Source organism: Anabrus simplex, chromosome 1 (assembly GCF_040414725.1).
Source record: "Anabrus simplex isolate iqAnaSimp1 chromosome 1, ASM4041472v1, whole genome shotgun sequence".
NCBI lineage: Eukaryota > Metazoa > Arthropoda > Insecta > Orthoptera > Tettigoniidae > Anabrus > Anabrus simplex.
The window spans coordinates 23,366,601-23,386,992 of NC_090265.1; the positions used below are offsets into that span (position 1 = coordinate 23,366,601).

The 20,392-nt window shown below is 37.7% G+C and overlaps 1 protein-coding gene across 3 annotated transcripts in view; it reads left to right on the forward strand.

Annotated features, from left to right (window-relative positions):
- The window catches only part of LOC136883385 (ankyrin repeat and SOCS box protein 3), a 182,034-nt gene that overhangs the window by 121,147 nt on the left and 40,495 nt on the right, over nt 1-20,392 (forward strand). For all 3 annotated transcript variants that reach the window (XM_068229859.1, XM_068229869.1, XM_068229862.1), the window contains exon 8: nt 17,604-17,791. In XM_068229859.1, coding sequence (XP_068085960.1) covers nt 17,604-17,791 — 188 coding nt within the window. The remainder of the gene's footprint in view (nt 1-17,603; nt 17,792-20,392) is intronic.

Consider the following 20,392-nt stretch of genomic DNA (forward strand, 5'->3'; position numbering starts at 1 on the left):
GAAGCCACCAAATCGTCCGTAATCAAAGAAGGGCGACCGGAGCGGTCCTCATCATGGACGTTGTCACGGCCATCTTTGAACTGTCGTACCCACTTACACACTTTGCTTTCACTCATAACAGTATCACCGTACACTTCACAAATCTGTCGATGAATTTCTGCAGCAGACAGGTTCCTTGCTGACAAAAACCTTATCACTGACCGAACCTCACACGTGGCAGGCGAGTTATTAGTCTTAACATTTTGAAAGCACAGAACAGAACCGTACAGGTTAGCTACAAAGCTGAAACTGAGCAGAGTTGTTCCCGAGGCATGCCGGTACACGACTCACGCGTTCGTTGCGATATTCATGAGAACTACTAGTGTCTACAACAAAACTGACCTTACTTAAAAAACACGCTTCGTACCTTTCTCTGGTACCACTCCATTTTCTAATGACATGTTGATCAAAAGGAAAAATAATGACAATAAATGATCACCACAATTTTTCAAAAAGATGTTATTAATTTTATCATCTTTAACATTATCTTTGTACTTTAAGGATTTTATAATTCCCACAATTTCAGTTTTTATTTTCGGTTTAAGTAATGTTGACTGACAAGGTGAATTCTTGAGAAATGAAATTTATTTTGGGGACGGGAGATTTTTCACTGCGTCCTGCACCACTTTCATATAGTGCAGATTAAAAGTATCACATACAGTAGAAGTCCGCTATAGCGGCGACTTTTTTCTGTCCCTTCAAAATTCTTATATTAAACTGTGTATCGTCCTTCGGTTACAGCGAGAACCGTATCACTGGCGCATCCATTATTACGAGCGATTGAGCGTGCGCACGTTATCCGTTACCAATATTTATGCACCACAGCGATGATATTGCATGCGATCGATTACCTTCGGCATCGTTTCCTCGCTATGTGCACTGGCGATTAGTAATACCCGTCGACAGCTATTCCGTAAAGAAAATTTGAAATGAAAGAGAACATATTTTCGTAATAAATGCGTAAATAACGTGGCCCACAGCAGTTGTTAACTCGTTAAAAATAAAGACTGAAGTAAACAATATCTTAATTTTAATGTTATATACGGAAATTAAGTAAGAATGTGATACACCTCAAGATATGGCAGAGTACATCACTGATTTCAGAGGATATTTCATATCTTCTCCCGTTTAGTTACGGCTATTTACATGTAAATTTTTCGCAAGGAGGTTATTTCTCTACATGCATTTCAAATATGTTTTTATGATAGGCTACATATACGGTTATGTTAAGTGACGCTGTTTGAAGAAGAAAACTGAGGTGTTTGCCACATAAATCTCTGGAGTGATACCGTATTTTTCTGAATCCAAGACTTTTTTTCTCAGAATCTTATGCGAAAACTCAAGGGTTGTTGCATTCGCGGCCTAACAGTAAGTTAATAAATACCACTAGCAACTACCGCGGTAACCACACTGCTTCTTTTCACACGCGCATAACTCATTGACAATAAACGACCGCCTCTTTACTACACATCGCTAGCCGCGACAACCGGTTGTGCAGTGCCTGTGTATTTCTCAAATCTGCAGAATGGCATCAAAACATGCGACCTTTCGAATTCTTAGAAAAGCCATGGCTACTCAGTGGCAGAGTCATAACGCGTCTATTGTACTTGACGCTTAGTAAAATTAAGGTTTATACACAGCAGGAATATTTTCGTGATGGATAGTCGTAATTTAAAGATACGTGGAAAAGGTATTGCCGACAAATTTTTAACGGGTGCTAGTCGATATTATGATGCCAATTTTAAGTTAATGTTTATTAAACACTCGGAAGTGTAGAATAATTGTGCAGCCGCAAGAAAATACGGCATAGGCCTAACTAAAGCCAATATTTGACGTTAGCGTGAAGACAAAGAGCTAAAAAAATGCGTACTGCACAAAAAATGCATTCAGTGGTCCGCAACAAGGACGCTTTAAAGAAGTCGAAGGTGAAATTGTGGGAAATGTGCACGAAAAACGCAAGGGTGGAATGGCCATACCGTGGCGCAGTAAACTCATTCGTTGACTTTCAACGTTCGCGATTAGGCCTATACATCGCTAGCCGCTGAATTTGGCCGAACCCGACAAGCGAGACGAGCATGTAGCGGTAGCCGGTTATATCTGACGCTGCGTAAAAGTAACAGTTTTATAGATAGCAAGAATAATTTCCTGATGGATCGTTGTATTGTAGAGACGCATGAAATAGGTATGCCGGAAAATTTTCAACGAGTTCTCTTCGGTATTATGATGCCAATGTTAAGTTAATGACCCTTAAACCCGCGGAAATAAAGAATAATTGTGCAGTCGCAAAAAAGAGAAAAAACAACGGCGTGAAGAAAGTCAATGTTCGACATTTAAAAATAGTCTAAAATGCGTAGGCCTACTGTACAACAAGGCATTCATATGATTTTTAACATTTCTTTTTGAGCCTGATTTAAATTTTTTGAAGGGAAAAGTGGGGTTCATCTTGGATTCGGAGAAATACACTGCTATATTTTTTCAGAAATAAATTAAACATACACTTTCACGTAGTATCGGATTACGAAAAATAACAAACAAGTAAGCCGTGGTGTGGATATAATCTGCTGAAACACAAGTTTTGAACAAACTGATTGCCGTTTCATACCGACTTTAATGTGCATGAAGGGTTTTCCGACTTTTAAACAAAAATCGGATATAACGACAATCCGTTATAGCGAGTGAATTTTTCGCTGTTGTGAATTCTCGCTATAACGGACTTCTACTGTATATGCCTTTTCAGAAGTATAAGTGATTTTTCGAACTTTCAGTTCAGAGATCTCTTGAATGTTGGTAGATTTTCTGGGAATATTCCTAACTGTAGGCCACATTTGTCTGTTACCATTTCCCTTCACAATTTTATTGCAGTAATATGTTTTTTTAAGTTCTCTCTTCAGTTTGATTACTTGTCTGCTATATGCTTTTTATTGTTCTGTTATTTGAGCTGATGGGTTTTTATATTTTGTTTCAGATAAAAAAAACATGTTTTTCATTTACAGCTTAGGAAATGCAGAAGTTGCCCATGGTTTAAAGGAGACTTTTCTTGTTGAGTTTGTGTAATGTTTAAGTTTGATTGTTTTATTGCATTGCTGATATAATGGCACAGGCTTTCATAGGTTTCATTTATGTCAGTTGTTGAAATATGTTTAGGGTTAGGGTATACGTGAAGCACTGATTGATGCTGGCATAATGTGAGTTTATCTCTCCCAGTGAGTGTGATATTTTACTAGAATTATTAAACATATCTAATATTAGAATATTGTGATTGCTTAAATCATGAATAATATTATAAACAGTATAGCTATGAGAAGCTTTATTAGCGAATGTGTGGTCATTTAATATTGAAGATGGTGTAATTCTCGTAGGCAAGATCTTATTGTAACGTTTCAACATCTGAAGATAAGTTTTATAATGTCCATCCTCTTCAAGAAAATTGATATTGTCATCACCTGTAATAATAGTATTTATTTTTATTTTTCCTTATAGTAGCTGTTCTAAGTCATTCATGAATTTTATTATGTTACTCTTTGTTTGGTTGTTATAGTACAGTATCCAATTACAGTAAAATTTTGATTATGTTTTGTTAAATCTAATTGAAGGATACAATGGTATTTGTTTACTGCTTTACTATTTTTAACTGATAATGTTACAGGCGTGTATGTCAACAACCCCCTTCTTCTCTGTCTTGATACATGTGATAGCTAGAGCTAGGAATTTTAGGTGCTGCACATTAATTCTTTTTCACTATTAAAATGCCTGAATTAGCTTGTCTTGCAAAGAAATCATAAAATAAACAGCCCTAACTATGTTTTAGTTGCACATTTTTGCACCTTTTCTTAATGTCAGCACCTTTTCCCACTTGTTTAATACTTTTTTAGCTCCTTTGCACAATTATTCGTAAAGAAATTAAAGCTTGGTTCTATGTAGTTCTTCAATTCACTGCTAGGATCATAGGCTTCTTATACTGCACTAATCGGGAGCTTAAGTATGAACTGGGTGATAATTGAACTTTAGCTTGTCGCCCTCCGTCAGCTGCTTCTCTGCCGTCCTTGTTAGTATAGACAGTTCAGAATACGCTTTGGCTGTGTGTGCTGTCTGCCATTTTACTATGTTCCCAGTACAGTGGAACCTCGATTCTCCATTTTTGGAGGGACCCCAGGAAAAATACGTACAACACGCGAAAACAGGAAGTCCGGGAATGAATAAACCATCATACCCTACCCAGAGAGAATCTGGAAAAGGGAATGGATGAAGAAGATTATAGCTAAACATCACAAAAATGAAATAAGTATAATTAGAGCAAACACTCTTAAACCAAACTACAGACCCAATGGGCCTTAGCCTACCAAGCGACCGCTGCTCAGCCCGAAGGTCTGCAGATTACGAAGTGACGCATGGTCAGTGTGACGAATCCTCTTGGCTGCTATTCCTGGCTCTCTAGATCGGGCTCGCCGTCTCACCATTCGATAGCTCCTTAATTAACGGTAATCGTAGGCTGAGTGGACCTGGAACCAGCCCTCATATACAGGTAAAAGTGCCTGATCTGGCTGAGAATCGAACCCGGGCCCTCCAGGTGAGAGGCAGGCAAGTTAGACCGCGGAGCCGGCTACGAACATTAATTATTACCGGTACGCGAGTTAAGAATCTTGAAACTTTACATTCAGTTCAGCAACTTTGATCAGCCAAACTCTTTGAAAAATCTAATAACGCCAAGCCAAACAACAATCGACCACAAGTAGTTTTTAATTCTTTAATGTAATAAAATAAAGCGCATTAAATACAAAATTGCCCAACATGATGGCAAAATCCCTTTTTTTAATCTTCTGTTGTAATTTGGTCGCTGGTATGCTGTTCATAGTTTCTGTAAATCTTCTACCGCGTAAATTAGGCCTACATCGGCTTTTAAAGGTTATGTTGAACTCGAGAATATGGTTTCGAATGTAAGTATCGATTCTCAAAATTTCCTGTATGCATTATATTGAATTCTGCCCATCACTAAATCACATTCAGATTGGAAATAGAAAAAATATCATAAAAATTTCAGAAATTTATTCGTGACCGTGAGCTCAGCTGGAAAGCGCGCTCGCTGTACGAGTGGGAAATGATACGAACTTTTTAAATGTAATCTGCGCATATAAAATGACTGCAGTTTTTGTAACATTTTAACACAAAAATGTAAAATTCCCTGTCTTATATTAGGACCAAAACAATAATAGGCAATCCTAAGCTCTCCCATGGCATTTTGCATGTAAGGTGCAACATCTGCTCTGGTCTCAATACCATAATCGTATGCGATAATATTAAAATATTAGATTTGTGTTAAGAAGGAGCATTTTCGATTCTTTACTGAAAGCCTAGTGACTATAGAGTGCCCTGAGGAAAGTGCCCAAAATCTGTTCACCGATACAATAGAAAAAAGTAAATTAAACAATAAACATCTAACGCCGGACATAATGTATTAAAAGTTAGCAACTTCATTAAGTTCCCAATGGGAATCAATATCTATATCATCTGATAGCCAGGCAGGCATCAATTTTTGGAAATGAGGTATAGCTCTCATAGTGCATTGGCACTGCTGGTGGCTTCAAGTAGCCCATGCAGTGGCCTCCACGGTATGCACTAGCCTTGCGTCTTGGGAGGTGTGCTAAGTCCCAACTGACGAGCCCAACTTAGCACACGAGGGCGAAACGCAGGCTACCAAGAATGAGTTAGCTGGAAAATTTATAATGTCCAATAACGGACCATTATACTGGTTTAATGTCTCGAATATCGCACAACTGTTTTTAACCTGGATTTTTTGAAGTTACGTAAATTATTTTTTCTTTCAGTTTTTGTCCTATACTACCAGGAACAGAATTTACATTGGATATCGGTTTTTCAAAAACAGTAAGTATTTCTTTTAAGGGAGATCCTACAGCCTCCAGTGACGTTGGCAAAAAAGAAAAATGGGCATTTATAAAAACAAGATTCTCTTCTAACTCAATGCCTGACAGAATATTTTGCACTGTTTGTATTGATGCAGCTTCATTCAAGTCCAATGAATTAACAACCTCTTTGAATACTTCTATGTGCTGAGCAAAATACAAAGCTGCATCCAGCCATGTTCCCCATCGTGTTAACACTGGCGCAGGAGGAAGTTGGATATTGGTTGCTGTTGATCTAAATAACTTGACTCTCGAAGGAGATTTAACAAAAATTTTCTTTGAACAGGCCACAAATCAATCTACCAATGGAAAGGAATTGCGTATTGTCTCAGCAATGCGATTAGGAGCATGTGCCAAACAAGTTAGGAAATATACCTTTCGGTGTTTGTCCTGATTTTACCATTTATGTACGTGCATCGGTAACAAATAAAAGTAGCCAGTCATATTTGATTCCAGATATCCATAATTTCATTGAGTCTGTCACACACTGCGTTACAGTTACATTGTTAGTGGCCGGCAATTCACACACATTAAGAAGTTATGGTATCGTCCCTTGTTCCTTATTTAAGGCGCCCACAATTACATTAGCAAGAAATCGGCCCTCAGAATCAATGATTTCATCAAAAGACAATTACGCAAACTGATCCGCTAATTCAGTTCGTAAATTTGACAGTACGTTATTGTAACAACGTCCTACGTAAGTTTTACGCAATGTACTTGCTTCAGGCACATGTTGTCGAGTGTATTTGGCAAGAAAATGTTTTAATGTGGGGTTATTAATTTTATACAAGGGAATATCAGCAGCTAAACATGCTTGGCATAAGCCGTAAGAAAATTTACTAATCTTACTTCGTAAAAACTAATATTTGTTTTTGAACAGGCTCTTTATTTGCGAGTTTGCTAGTTAAATTCTCCTTATGTTTTGCTGTGTTTATGTGTTGAACTGTTTGAAATCTTTTCTCACTCCCTATAGTGTTCTTACATGCTCCACAGAACAGTACCCTATTATCTGCAGATATTAAGTCAACTGACAACTCCTTCTGTAAATGAGTTAATCTACAACTCGACGTTGCTCTTATTTTCGGCATTTAAAGAACTTTTTAACGGACACTTTATACGCGAAACATAGTTTGGTCACAACCAGTTCACAACACCGTTACACGACTCAATGGACAGCCAGTGGACAGCTAAGCACAAAACATGAGGATAGACTACTGGCAAAAATGAGTGCAATTGGACTAGACAAAAGAGTGACTGAATGGGTTGCTATATTTCTAGAAAATAGATCTCAGAGAATTAGAGTAGGTGAAGCTTTATCTGACCCTGTATTAATTAAGAGGGGAATTCCTCAAGGCAGTATTATCGGACCTTTATGTTTTCTTATATATATAAATTATATGAGTAAAGGAGTGGAATCGGAGGTAAGGCTTTTTGCGGATGATGTTATTCTCTATAGGGCCGGTTTCATCAACGTGGGTTAAACCTTAACCCCGAGTTACACAGTTTTTACTCTGAGTTTGACTGTTCATTCCGTTTCATCAAGGAAGGTTATTTTTAACTCTAGGTTAAGACCGGAGTTAAGTTAACCCCGCCTTTCACCTGGGTTAAACTGTTTATTTGAGGTTAAAAGCAATATGGCCACAGTAAATCATGCATTTGATGCAAAGTTGCTTTATTTAGATTTGTTAAACGGTGTTCCTAACAGAAATAGGCCTATAATAAGAAGGAAAGACTTTGAAAACTATCTGAGGAATAATTTCTGAAGAGATAGACTTCAAAAACCGTCGTCAGAAAATTCGTCGATGAAGTTCGCGAGAGGTTAGAATACACAGCTGATCGAAACAAACTTGGGCTTGCGAACTAAAAGAAACTACATTGACCGTAATAGTAGCAACAGCGGTATTACACAATATTGCTGTGGAGACCCGAGATTAACTTCCCCCACAGGACTTGACTCTGCGTCAGTATCTCACAGGAAGGAGAAGGAACAGGAATGTTGGAATTGAGAATGACATCATTCTTCACATTGATAACGACAGCACTGCAGTGGCGTATAGAAATGCAACTGCACACCACCACTTCAATAGTACAACACTTATGAACATTATACTGTGTATTACGTAGTGGTTATACAGAAATGCACTTTGAAATTAAACTGTATATTTACTTCCGTGTGTAATATTGCTGTGAAGGTGTGCCAACTTTCAAAACAACTCTTGGCACAGAGAAGCTAAAATTTTTATAGAACTGTTTTAGTTGTTTCGTAGATCGCACTGTAACGTGGGCAATATTATTAAATTCCCCTGTTATTCTTTTCCATGTATCCTCCTTTTCTTTTAATTGTATACCGTCAATCTTCTTGCATTCTATAATACTTTGGTACTCGGTGGCTAATTCAATAAGTAATGATTTTTCTAAAGCAGAAAAATTCGTGCCACTATTTTTCTTCTGCACTTCTTCCATTTTTCGTTCAAGATCACGAAAGAATAATATCTACCATGGACCTGAGGAAGAAAACGAAATACAGCGCAAGAAATAAACAAAAGAACCACGCAAGAAGTGTGTTCATGATCTCAGATTTTTAGTCACTGCCTCCTTGATTATTAGGACAGCTGTTTCCTGCGAGGGTTAACGCGGTGTTAGTTAACCCTCTGCCGAAATAGCTTGGTGAAACGCGTGACTTGTAAGAATGAGTTAAAATATTAACCCTGAGTTAACAAACCCAGGGTTAGAGAATATTTAACCCACGTTGATGAAACCAGGCCATAGAGTGATAAATAAGTTACAAGATTGTGAGCAACTGCAACGTGACCTCGAAAATGTTGTGAGATGGACAGCAGGCAATGGTATGTTGATAAACGGGGTTAAAAGTCAGGTTGTGAGTTTCACAAATAGGAAAAGTCCTCTCAGTTTTAATTACTGTGTTGATGGGGTGAAAGTTCCTTTTGGGGATCATTGTAAGTATCTAGGTGTTAATATAAGGAAAGATCTTCATTGGGGTAATCACATAAATGGGATTGTAAATAAAGGGTACAGATCTCTGCACATGGTTATGAGGGTGTTTAGGGGTTGTAGTAAGGATGTAAAGGAGAGGGCATATAAGTCTCTGGTAAGACCCCAACTAGAGTATGGTTCCAGTGTATGGGACCCTCACCAGGATTATCTGATTCAAGAACTGGAAAAAATCCAAAGAAAAGCAGCTCAATTTGTTCTGGGTGATTTCCGACAAAAGAGTAGTGTTACAAAAATGTTGCAATGTTTGGGTTGGGAAGAATTGAGAGAAAGAAGAAGAGCTGCTCGACTAAGTGGTATGTTCCGAGCTGTCAGCGGAGAGATGGCGTGGAATGACATTAGTAGACGAATAAGTTTGAATGGCGTTTATAAAAGTAGGAAAGATCACAATATGAAGATAAAGTTAGAATTCAGAAGGACAAACTGGGGCAAGTATTCATTTATAGGAAGGGGAGTTAGGGATTGGAATAACTTACCAAGGGAGATGTTCAATAAATTTCCAATTTCTTTGAAATCGTTTAGGAAAAGGCTAGGAAAGCAACAGATAGGGAATCTGCCACCTAGGTGACTGCCCTAAATGCAGATCAGTATTGATTGATTGATTGATTGATTGATTGATTGATTGATTGATTGATTGATTGATTGATTGATTGATTGATTGATTGATTGATTGATTGATTGATTGATTGATGATGAAACAGGGGATTCACTGCGTGACATGATAACTCCTCACCACATGACAAGTTGCATCATGCGCAACATTAATGCCAACATCAACCAGCTGAAAAAAGCTGATTAAAAATACTGTAAAAACCATTAAACTGATTAAAATATGCCATATAGGTGCTAAAATATTAAAATATGATGCATTTATCAAAATCACAAAAAATATGCAGTTACATGCACCATGAATGAAAATTCCATATTTCGTGCACATAATGTATAAGTATACATTTTTAACCCCTATAAAAAACATGCAAATGCATGAACCTCCGAGCCCTAGTAATAACCTATTGTAATTAGGATACGTCTGATCGTAGTTTAAAAATTATTGTAGTGTTATTTATTTATTTACTTACATAGTTTACGCCCACATTGGAGCACTTAAATCAAACCCAAATACATTTACGTTAACAAAGAAATAACTGAAGATTTAGCTTGCATCATCTTCCTTTCCCAAAACCTCTTCATTCTGGCTGACCTGGCTGCCCTTTCTTCATCAGATATGACATATTGTTTGTGTTGTACAGTTTTTAATGACAAGCTTATTTGTTTGTTCTTCAGAATCCTTTTTTCTTCTCTATTTTCAATTTGTTTATTGTAATATTCAGCTCTTCTAAATCATTCTGAACTTCTTTAAACCAATTATTTTTTGTTTTACTTATTGTAGTGTGATCTTCGTGAACTATCCTAGATAATATTTCTTTCCTTCCATTTTCACAGAATAAGTTATTTTACTTTTCCTTTTCTTCCCATTATTCCGTAAATAATGGCTAAGGAGTGCAAGAGTTGGAACTGTGGGTGTGACCAGGCATCATTGTAGTGTATTGTAGAAACTTATTAGAAATTAGAGGGCTTATTCTATTATTTTGAGTAGTCTTGCGAATTTCAAACTTTAATTGTAATTTCCATTTCTGTTTGTGCTTAGTAATAACCTGTTGTACTTACGGTTATGTCTGGACGTAGTTTAAAATTACTGTACTGTATTAAAGTATCTGAAAGTAGTCTTAACGTAGTTTAAAATTATTGTAGTGTATTATAGTACCCTAGAAATTAGTGTGTTTATTATATTACTGTGCAATATTTGTGTAGTATAGTATCTGTGGTACCGGTATCTGTAGTATTTCTCTTACTACAATTCTGTTGTAGTAATTAGGGTAGACTTAATTGCAGTTGAGAATTGTGTAATTCTTGTGTATTATTTTCCATTTTCAGTAATTAACAATATTTTCATCCTGTTAGGGTGTTGTAGGAAAAAACGTACAACTAAGTAGTATTGTAGTAGTAGCCTATATTAATTACCTTATTGTAGTGTGATCTTCGTGAACAATCCTAGATAATATTTATTTCCTTTCATTTTAATTTTTCACAGAATAAGTTATTTTACTTTTCCTTTTCTTCCCATTATTCCCCATTGCTCTTCGTCACTTCTTCCTCACAATCATTCAACCTCTCTTAAACTACTGCTCTCCTATTTGGACAACAGCCTCCCCCTCCAATACTAAGCAGTTAGACAGAGCAGTGTCCTTCTTTGCTGCAATTGTAAGGAACAGAAACCCCAAGCTCAGAAATCTGTCTACGCAGCAGGTATTAATGGCAATTAATATGTCACCGCTGCACATCAGGCGACAGGTAGCTGACCTGAGTTTCCTCCACGGGATCTTAAATGGGCATTACCGCTCGGAACATCTTGTCTCACTCTTCTCTCTCCGTGTTCCTTTCCGCTCCACCAGAACCAAAGACCTTCTCCACATTCCCCACACTCAGCACTCAATACTTCAACGATCTTTCCTAATCCGCCTCCCGACACTCTTTAACAATATTAACAGGAGACAAGAACTCGATATAGCATCAAATAAAAGTGTATTCGAGAGGTGTGTAAATAGCCTCTTAAAGATAAGTTGATGTGAAGGGATTATACCGCCATCTTGACCCACGACGACTTGGCTATGAATATGGACATTCTTATGGTTTTCGATTTGGTCAGTTGTTATTAGTAGGCTGTGTACCTGATCTTGTTATATTTTGTTATGTTTTTTATATTTTATTATGAAAGTTTACGTTTGTTAAATAGTCTGTTGGCAGTGCAAGTGAAATTTGCTCAGTGTAGCTGTATCTTGTGCTTTGTGAATAAATAAATAAATAAATAAATAAATAAATAAATAAATAATGGCAAAGGAGTGCAAGAGTTGGAACTGTGGGTGTGGCCAGGCATTAAGGAGTATGCAGGAGAGGACAGGAAGGAAAGTAGGCCTCCGTCAAAAACTGTACAGGATACAGTGGGTGTAAAGGAGGGATGGGAAGGAAAGGGGGAATTGTAGAAGACAGATGGTCTAATGTTTTAAGGGTAAGGGGATCACAGGCTAAGGGCTCCATTCAGGATCAGAATTCAGGACAGGTGTCCGTGAGAAATCGATACGAGTCACTGCAGGTAGAACAACCAAGGGAAGATGAGGAAGAGGGAACTGTTGCTGAGAAATGTGGAAGTAGGAGAAAGAGAAAAGGTAGGAAAGGGAAATGTAGAGTAGTGGATAGGAAAAGACAGGTGGAACAGGGTCATGGGAGGGAGAAAAGAGAGGAGGAAGTAGCTTCTGCAGCTGAGAGGAAAGATAGGGCTGAACAGGAGGGGAGGGTATCAAATGAGGTGGGTAGGGTTGAGTCTCTGGTCATGGGGGATTCCATTGTTAGACATGTGGGGAAAGTGTGTGGAGGAAAGGGCACGAGGGTAGAGTGTTATCCAGGAATTAGGTTGAATCAGATATTGAGGAAAGTAGAAGACATGAAGGATGGAAAGAAAAAAGTGGTAGTGTTTCACGTTGGTACTAACAACGTAGCAGGTATAAGTACCAACATAGTTGGGAATGTGTGGGATCTGGTAAATGCAGCACGGGATAAAATGATGGCAAGCATAATTGGCGGTCATACAAATTTTAGTGAAAAATGGAAGAGTATGTATAGGTACTTTAAAGCAGAAAAAAAGTCCCAAGAAGGACATTCCAGGAATCATTAATGAACAAGGGGAGTGTGTATGCAAGGATCTTCAAGCGGCAGAAGTATTCAGTCATCATTATGTAAAGATTGTTGGTTACAAGGACAATGTCCAGATAGAGGAGGTGACTAATACTAAAGAATATTAAAATTTACCTATGACAACAATGACATCTACAGTAAGATACAAAAGTTGAAAACTAGAAAAGCAGCTGGAATTGATAAGGTTTCGAGGGCTATACTAAAGACAATTTGCTGGGATATGGTAGTACCATATCTGAAGTACTTATTTGATTATTGTTTGGTTAAAGGAGCTATACCAAATGAATGGAGAGTTGCTATAGTAGCCCCTGTGTATAAAGGAAAGGGTGATGTAAAGCTGAAAATTACAGGCAAGTCAGTTTGACATGCATTGCATGTAAGCTTTGGTAAAGCATTCTTTCTGATTATCTTAGACATATTTGCAAAATTAATAACTGGTTTGATAGAAGCAGTTTGTGTTTAGGAAGGGTTTTTCCACTGAAGCTCAACTTGTAGGATTCCAGCAAGATATAGCAGATATCCTGGATTCAGGAGGTCAAATGGACTGTATCGCAATTGACCTATGTAAGGCATTTGACAGGGTAGATCATGGGAGACTACTGGCAAAAATGAGTGCAATTGGTCTAGACAAAAGAGTGACTGAATGGGTGGCTATGTTTCTAGAAAATAGAACTCAGATAATTAGATTAGGCGAAGCTTTATCTGTCCCTGTAATAACTAAGTGGGGAATTCCTCAAGGCAGTTATTGGACCTTCATGTTTTCTTATATATATCAATGATATGTGTAAAGAAGTGGAATCAGAGATAAGGTTTTTTTACAGATGATGTTATTCTGTACACAGTATTAAATAAGTTACAAGATTGTGAGCAACTGCAAAATGACCTCGATAATGTTGGACAGGAGGCAGTGGTATGATGATAAACAGTGTTAAAAGTCAGGTTGTGAATTTCACAATTGTGAAAAGTCCTCTCAACTTTAATTACTGCGTTGATGGGGTGAAAGTTCCTTTTGGGGATCATTGTAAGTACTTAGGTGTTAATATAAGGAAAGATCGTCATGTGGGTAATCATATAAATATGATTGTAAGTAAAGGGTACAGATCTCTGCACATGGCAATGACGGTGTTTAGGGGTTGTAGTAAGGATGTAAAGGAGAGGGCGTATAAGTCTCTGGTAAGACCCCAACTAGAGTATGGTTCCAGTGTATGGGACCCTTACCAGGATTACTTGATTCAAGAACTGGAAAAAAATCCAGAAAAAAGCAGCTCGATTTGTTCTGGGTGATTTCCGACAAAAGAGTAGCGTTACAAAAATGTTGCAAGGTTTGGGCTGGGAAGACTTGAGAGAAAGGAGACGAGGTGCTCGGCTAAGTGGTATGTTATGATATAGATGTTGATTCACATAGGGAACCTGAAATATTAGTCCCGAATGAGTAAAATTTATAATACTAATATAAATGGTCCGTTATTGGACATACATTTTCCAGCCATCTCATTCCTGGTTGCCAGCGTTTCGCCCCAGTGTGCTAAGTCGGGCTCATCAGTTGGTAAATAACGGACCATTTATATTGGTATAAGTGTCATGTTCCGAGCTGTCAGTGGAGAGATGGTGTGGAATGACATCAGTAGACGAATAAGTAGGAAAGTTCACAGTCTGAAGATAAAGTCGAATTCAAGAGGACAAATTTGGGGCAAATTTTCGTTTATAGGAAGGGGAGTTAGGAATTGGAATAACTTACCAAGGGAGATGTTCAATAAATTTCCAATTTCTCTGTGACCGTTTAAAGGAAAGGCTAGGAAAAGAACAGATAGGGAATCTGCCACCTGGGCGACTGCCCTAAATGCAGATCAGGAGTGATTGATTGATCTCGTGATCCGTTTTTGTGCGAAGTACCCTGAGAGAAGTGCTAAGAAAGGAAAGCAGAATGGGAGGGTGGGTGGTAGATATGTCATGTTTCAGAAGGGGGACGTGACAGGAAAAGTTTGAGAACTCCTTGCCTAGATTGTAGTGCATCATTCCCCGACTTTACATACCTATTTTCATTAAATTCTCGTCAGTTATTTTCTCATGATGCCCGTACATACATACAGAAAAGGCGGGGGGGGGAGTGCATTTCCTTGTTCCTGTGGACACAGCCAATACAGAAATACCTTTCTTTTTAAATTCTGAGCAATGTACAGACAAAGCTCTTATTTTATATACATCGATTGTCAATGTAAATATTTAACGAAGCTATGCAAATACCTTCTCCTTTTCTTTCGCTGTACTTTTCCCTTTCTAAAATTTGGGTGTGGGAATTATTTGCATGTACACAACACATTCCATTATTTGTTTTGGATCAGTAACAAAGCTTAGATGCAATTAATGATGGATACTTTACCGAAATATCCCCATGTTCCACCTTATATTTTGAATTGAATTTGAATTGATTTTTTGTATATTGGTACCTCTGACACGAATAAATAATAAATAACCTTCTAAACCTTCAGTAGCCAGTAGAAGATTTCATTTCATCTATCTGCTGATAGATGGAATCCTGCACTTTTAGACATAATGAGTAGAACTCAGAATTCGCTATCTAGATGCGGCCAAGAGCTTGAACCGTTCCTTAGCTTCACAACAACTACAGTTCCATTTCCACATTTCCAGCTTCAGTATGATTCTACACTATTTTCCTCTTGCACGCACGCATTGTTCCAACATCTGTAAACATCAGTTTTTGAAAATATGTGAGTTGTAATGTGGTGCTTTTACTTCTAATTAAACAATGTATTAAATTTAAACACAAAAAAAGGGGGGGTTACCAGGAAAATTGTGTTTTGTAGGAATATCTATGAACAAATTTAACCATAATGGTTCACAATTGGTCCATATTAACAAACTCGTAGAATAGGTCATGTCTGACTGTTGACCAAGATTGTGCTGACTCACTATGTACTAATAAGAAAAATATCCATTTGACTTTTCAAGGATACAGCACGAGTTGTTAATCCCTGCTATTTTTAATTAGACTTGCACCAGTATTGATCAGTTTGAGGTCTGCTCAACATGGCATAAGGTGCTGCATAATCCAATGATTCATGAGACAATTGTCAGTGAAGAAGGAAATGATAACTGTAGCAGGACTACATTTTAAGATTTTGGAGGTTTCATTGGTCAATGTTTTCTTTCATGATAATGAACATGTTTCAATATGAACTTTCAGTGTATAGCTACGAGACATGGTTTTTAAGTAAGGTCCTTTTTGTTGTAGACACTAGTAGTTTGCGCGCATATCGCAACGAGTGTGTGCGTCGTGTACCGGCATGCCTCGGGAACAACTGTGCTCAGTTTCAGCTCTGTAGCTAACCTGTACGATTCTGTTCTGTGCTTTCAAAATGTTTAAGACTATCAACTCGCCCGCCGCGTGTGAGGTTCGGTCAGTGATACGGTTTTTGTTAGCAAGGAACCTCTCTGCTGCAGAAATTCATCGACAGATTTGCGAAGTGTACGGTGATACTGTTATGAGTGAAAGCAAGTGCGTAAGTGGGTACGACAGTTCAAAGATGGCCGTGACAACGTCCATGATGAGGACCGCTCCGGTCGCCCTTCTTTGATTACAGACGATTTGCTGGCTTCAGTTGAAGTGAAGATTCGTGAGAACAGGCGCTTTACAATAACAAATCTCTCAAACGAATTTCCTGCTTTACAACATTGTTTCTGAACACCTAAAGTTTAGGAAACTGTGCTCCCGTTGGGTCCCGAAACTCCTAACAGAGGACCACAAAAACCAAAGATTTGAGTGTGCGATGAAGTTCTTGACTCGTTATGACGAAGAAGGTGACGAAGCAACAGAGCATAGAATGGAGACCCACACACTTGCCTGTAAAGGTGAAGGCCAAACAGACTCTGTCTCAGCGCAAAATCATGGCGTCGGTGTTTTGGGATAGGCATGGTGTTTTGTTGGTCAACTTCATGCAACGAGGAACCACTATCAATGCAGAAGCATACTGCCAAACCCTGAGAAAGCTACGCAGAGCGATTCAAAACAAAAGACGCGGCATGCTGACAAAGGGAATTGTCCTTCTCCGTGACAATGCAAGACCTCACACTGCAGGTCAGACCCGCGATTTATTCGACAGTTTTGGCTGGGAAGTTTTAGACCACCCACCCTATAGTCCTGATCTTGCGCCGAGAGATTACCATCTGTTCCTCCACCTCAAACATCGCCTCAGTGGCAACCATTACAATGATGACGACGATGTGAAAATGGCAGTGAACTCTTGGTTATCGGAGCAGGCGGCAAGTTTCTATGAAGAGGGTATTTTAAAATTGGTTATGAGGTATGATAAGTGTTTGAACAAACTTGGCAACTATGTCGAAAAATAGAGTGAAGTATGTACTTCCTAAAAATAAATTTACTTTTTTTAAATAACCTTTCGTTGTGTACTTATTTTCAAATGGACCTTACTTAAAAAACACGCCTCGTATATAGTTGATATAACAATTTAAGTGCAAACTTTTACTTTACAAGAGAACATTTTAATATCGTATGTGTAATGCATTCATGTTTTAATATTAATATTCATGTAATTAAGTTTGTGTTTCCGTGAATACGGGAGATTTTGCTTGTGATGTTTATTCGCTGAGGAAGAGATGGTAGTTCTCGAAACATGTACAAAAATTAAATATTGAATTAATGAAGGATCAGGGCAAACCAATAACAACTCGTACTGTTATTCCATGTGTTATTCTAAAGTCGAGGAAGGCGAGAAAGGTTCAAATTATTCACAAATTTGACCTTGAAAATTGAAATTAAAGAAGTCTTTGTTCAGTCAGGTTTTTCATTTTCTGTTTATAAAATTAATCACTTTTACTGTAGTAAAAATGTTTTGTTCTGTGCAGGTTGGAGTGTTTGACCCTGATCCTTGATTCTGGTCTTGGTCCTACTGTATGCAATGCTGGAATCCCCGTGAGCGTCCCTCATGATGATGAATTCTTATATACTTGTATATCACCACTGGGTTTTCTACTGAAAGACCACCTGCTGCAGCCAAAAGCTGAGGAAATGATGGATCTTCTTCTGGAGAGAGGTACGCTGTCCTTCACCCTTGTCCTACAGTTCCATTAAGAGGAATACCAGTAATCTTTCCTGTTTCCTTCTTCTCTTTGTACAGTTTGGAAGCTTTGTCAAGTCATGTATAGAAAGATCATTGAAAGGAACGGCATACCTGACAACTTTCCCGATTTAGGAGGGAGACTCCCGATTTTTGACAGTTTTTCCTGCCTCCTGATTATTCTATTATTTCTCCCGATTTTACCTAATTTTTCTTTTTGTGAACTTCAAACATTTGTTTTCAAATCCCGCCATTTCAGCTTTGTTCGCCAGTGGCCGGAAGTCCTTTGCTCAATGGCCGCTTTCAAATGAAATATCGACATTTATTAATACGAGAAATGCGCGCGAATGTGCTATGTTTATTGAAACCTGTATATCGCAACGCGTATATCGATTACATATCATTTACAAAGTTTATTCCACCTACTCAATACTGTACAATATTGCAATGTCTATAAATACAATATGTTATCAAGGGACTAGTTTCGACCCTATATGGGTCATCACTAGCCTAACTAAGATACACTTATGGATTTGCCGAAGTCCTAAGACAGAATTACATTGTGAATTATATTTGGAACACACCAACACAGTCAAATATAATAAATTTTCAGCTGTCGGCCAACATATGGTCGATTATAATCATAAATTCATGAACATTGAATTAGACATGGACATTCTTGAAATAGCTAACAAGGGCCCTCTGCTTAATATAATCGAGAATTTTTATATATATGTGGACCAGTACTTTAACGCTAACTATAACCTTAACGAAATAACGGAAAAGTCTAATATTTTATTTGATTTATTCATTACCTATTTCAGAAAAAACAAGTTAGCAGATCAAAAATCTTTCTTTAACCCGATGAGTGCTACGCCCGCGTATAGACGGTGCGCAAGAATTTTAATTTTTTTGAGTTTCCCGGTTCACTTTCGAGCGACATGTTCTGCCATCTGTTGGGCATTATGTAGAACTAACTAATCAAAGATTATAGCTTCAGGAAGTAACTTAGAGCTTTTTGTAGACGTCTGTGGAGTTCATCTGTGATGTAAACAAACATGGCGGAACAACAATTTATTTGTTCTTGCAGCGATGTTATTTCAGATCACAGAATCTTTCAGTTATTAACCACAGCGGAAAGTGATGATGGAGATAATCATTTTAAGGAATAGTTAAGCTATTTTGAAAGTGAGAGTGATAGAGGGAGTGCCGAAAATATTGTGTGTGAGAGAGAAACAGAGCCTCCTTCTGGACGAAAGAAGAAAAACACGGGGAGTACAAAAGCTATTTTATCGCTAATTTCGTGGTGTATGGATTACTTTTCTTCACCAGTGTTTCAGGTAACTGTGACAGGCTCTGAGGGCCAAGTAGTGTTTGATGACAACCCGAAAATCATTGACTTTTAGAAACTTTTGTGCCAGTGGAGTTGGTGCAGATAATTGAACATACCGGCATCACAAACAACCAGTAGAAAACATTTAACTATCACCACATTCCAGGTTTGGAAAGTATTTTAAAATATCAACTTATACACTTCTAAGAAGGTACATGTATCAGTTGCCTACAGATTTTAGGAAATAATATTATTTTGGGCTCTTTACTTTGTATAAAGATAATACACGGATGGGCATGTAAGTGTAATTTTGTTTTCTCCCAAAATAATATTGAACATAAGTGTAGGATTTTCCATTTGCATTTATATTTATAAACAAACAACATTTATAAACATTTTAAGCTAATCACCCCACTGATAATGGAATAGGAAAACTTAAAACGGTCCACCTTTTCAATACAAAAATGTTATAGTTTATTTATAACATGTATTTGCACTTGGAACTAGTTTCAACGCTGTTTTGCGTCATCATCAGCCAAAATGTGGGAAATAGGCCAGCATGTAGGCATTTATATTACACAAGGCGTTACATTAAACAGTACACATCTTACAAGGAGATAAAAACAGGGACGAATATAGAAACAAATGAATCGTTGAGAAAGCAAAAGTAATACATAATAAAAATAACCTTAACCACACATCTTGCAGTGCGAAAGTGTTCTTCTTGAATGATTCCTGAATATAAAACACCCGCGCACACATTTCTGAAGAGCCAGCAGGCAGGACAAAGTAAAGTGAAAACTTTAAGAGTTCTTCTGAGAAGAGTTCATCATTTTTTCTATGTTCCGACTAACTAATGAAGTCTCCCTTGAGTTCCTGATAAACATACACAACAGGAAATTCTCCTTCACTCTCAACAATAGCTATAAAGACCAACGGTAAAATTTCATTTTAAATATTGTGCAGAGACGTGAAAGCATGATCTTGAACATGATATAACTCCTTCATATAACCCAATATTTTACACAAGGTGTTACATTAAATAATACACATCTTACGAGGAGATAAAAACAGGGACGAATGTAGAAACACATGCATCGTTGAGAAAGCAAAAGTTATACATATTAAAAATAAGCTTAACCACACAACTTGCAGTGCGAAAATATTTGCCTTGAATGATTCCTGAATACAAAACGCACGCGCACACAACTTCTAAAGAGCCAGCAGGCAGGAAAAAGTAAGGT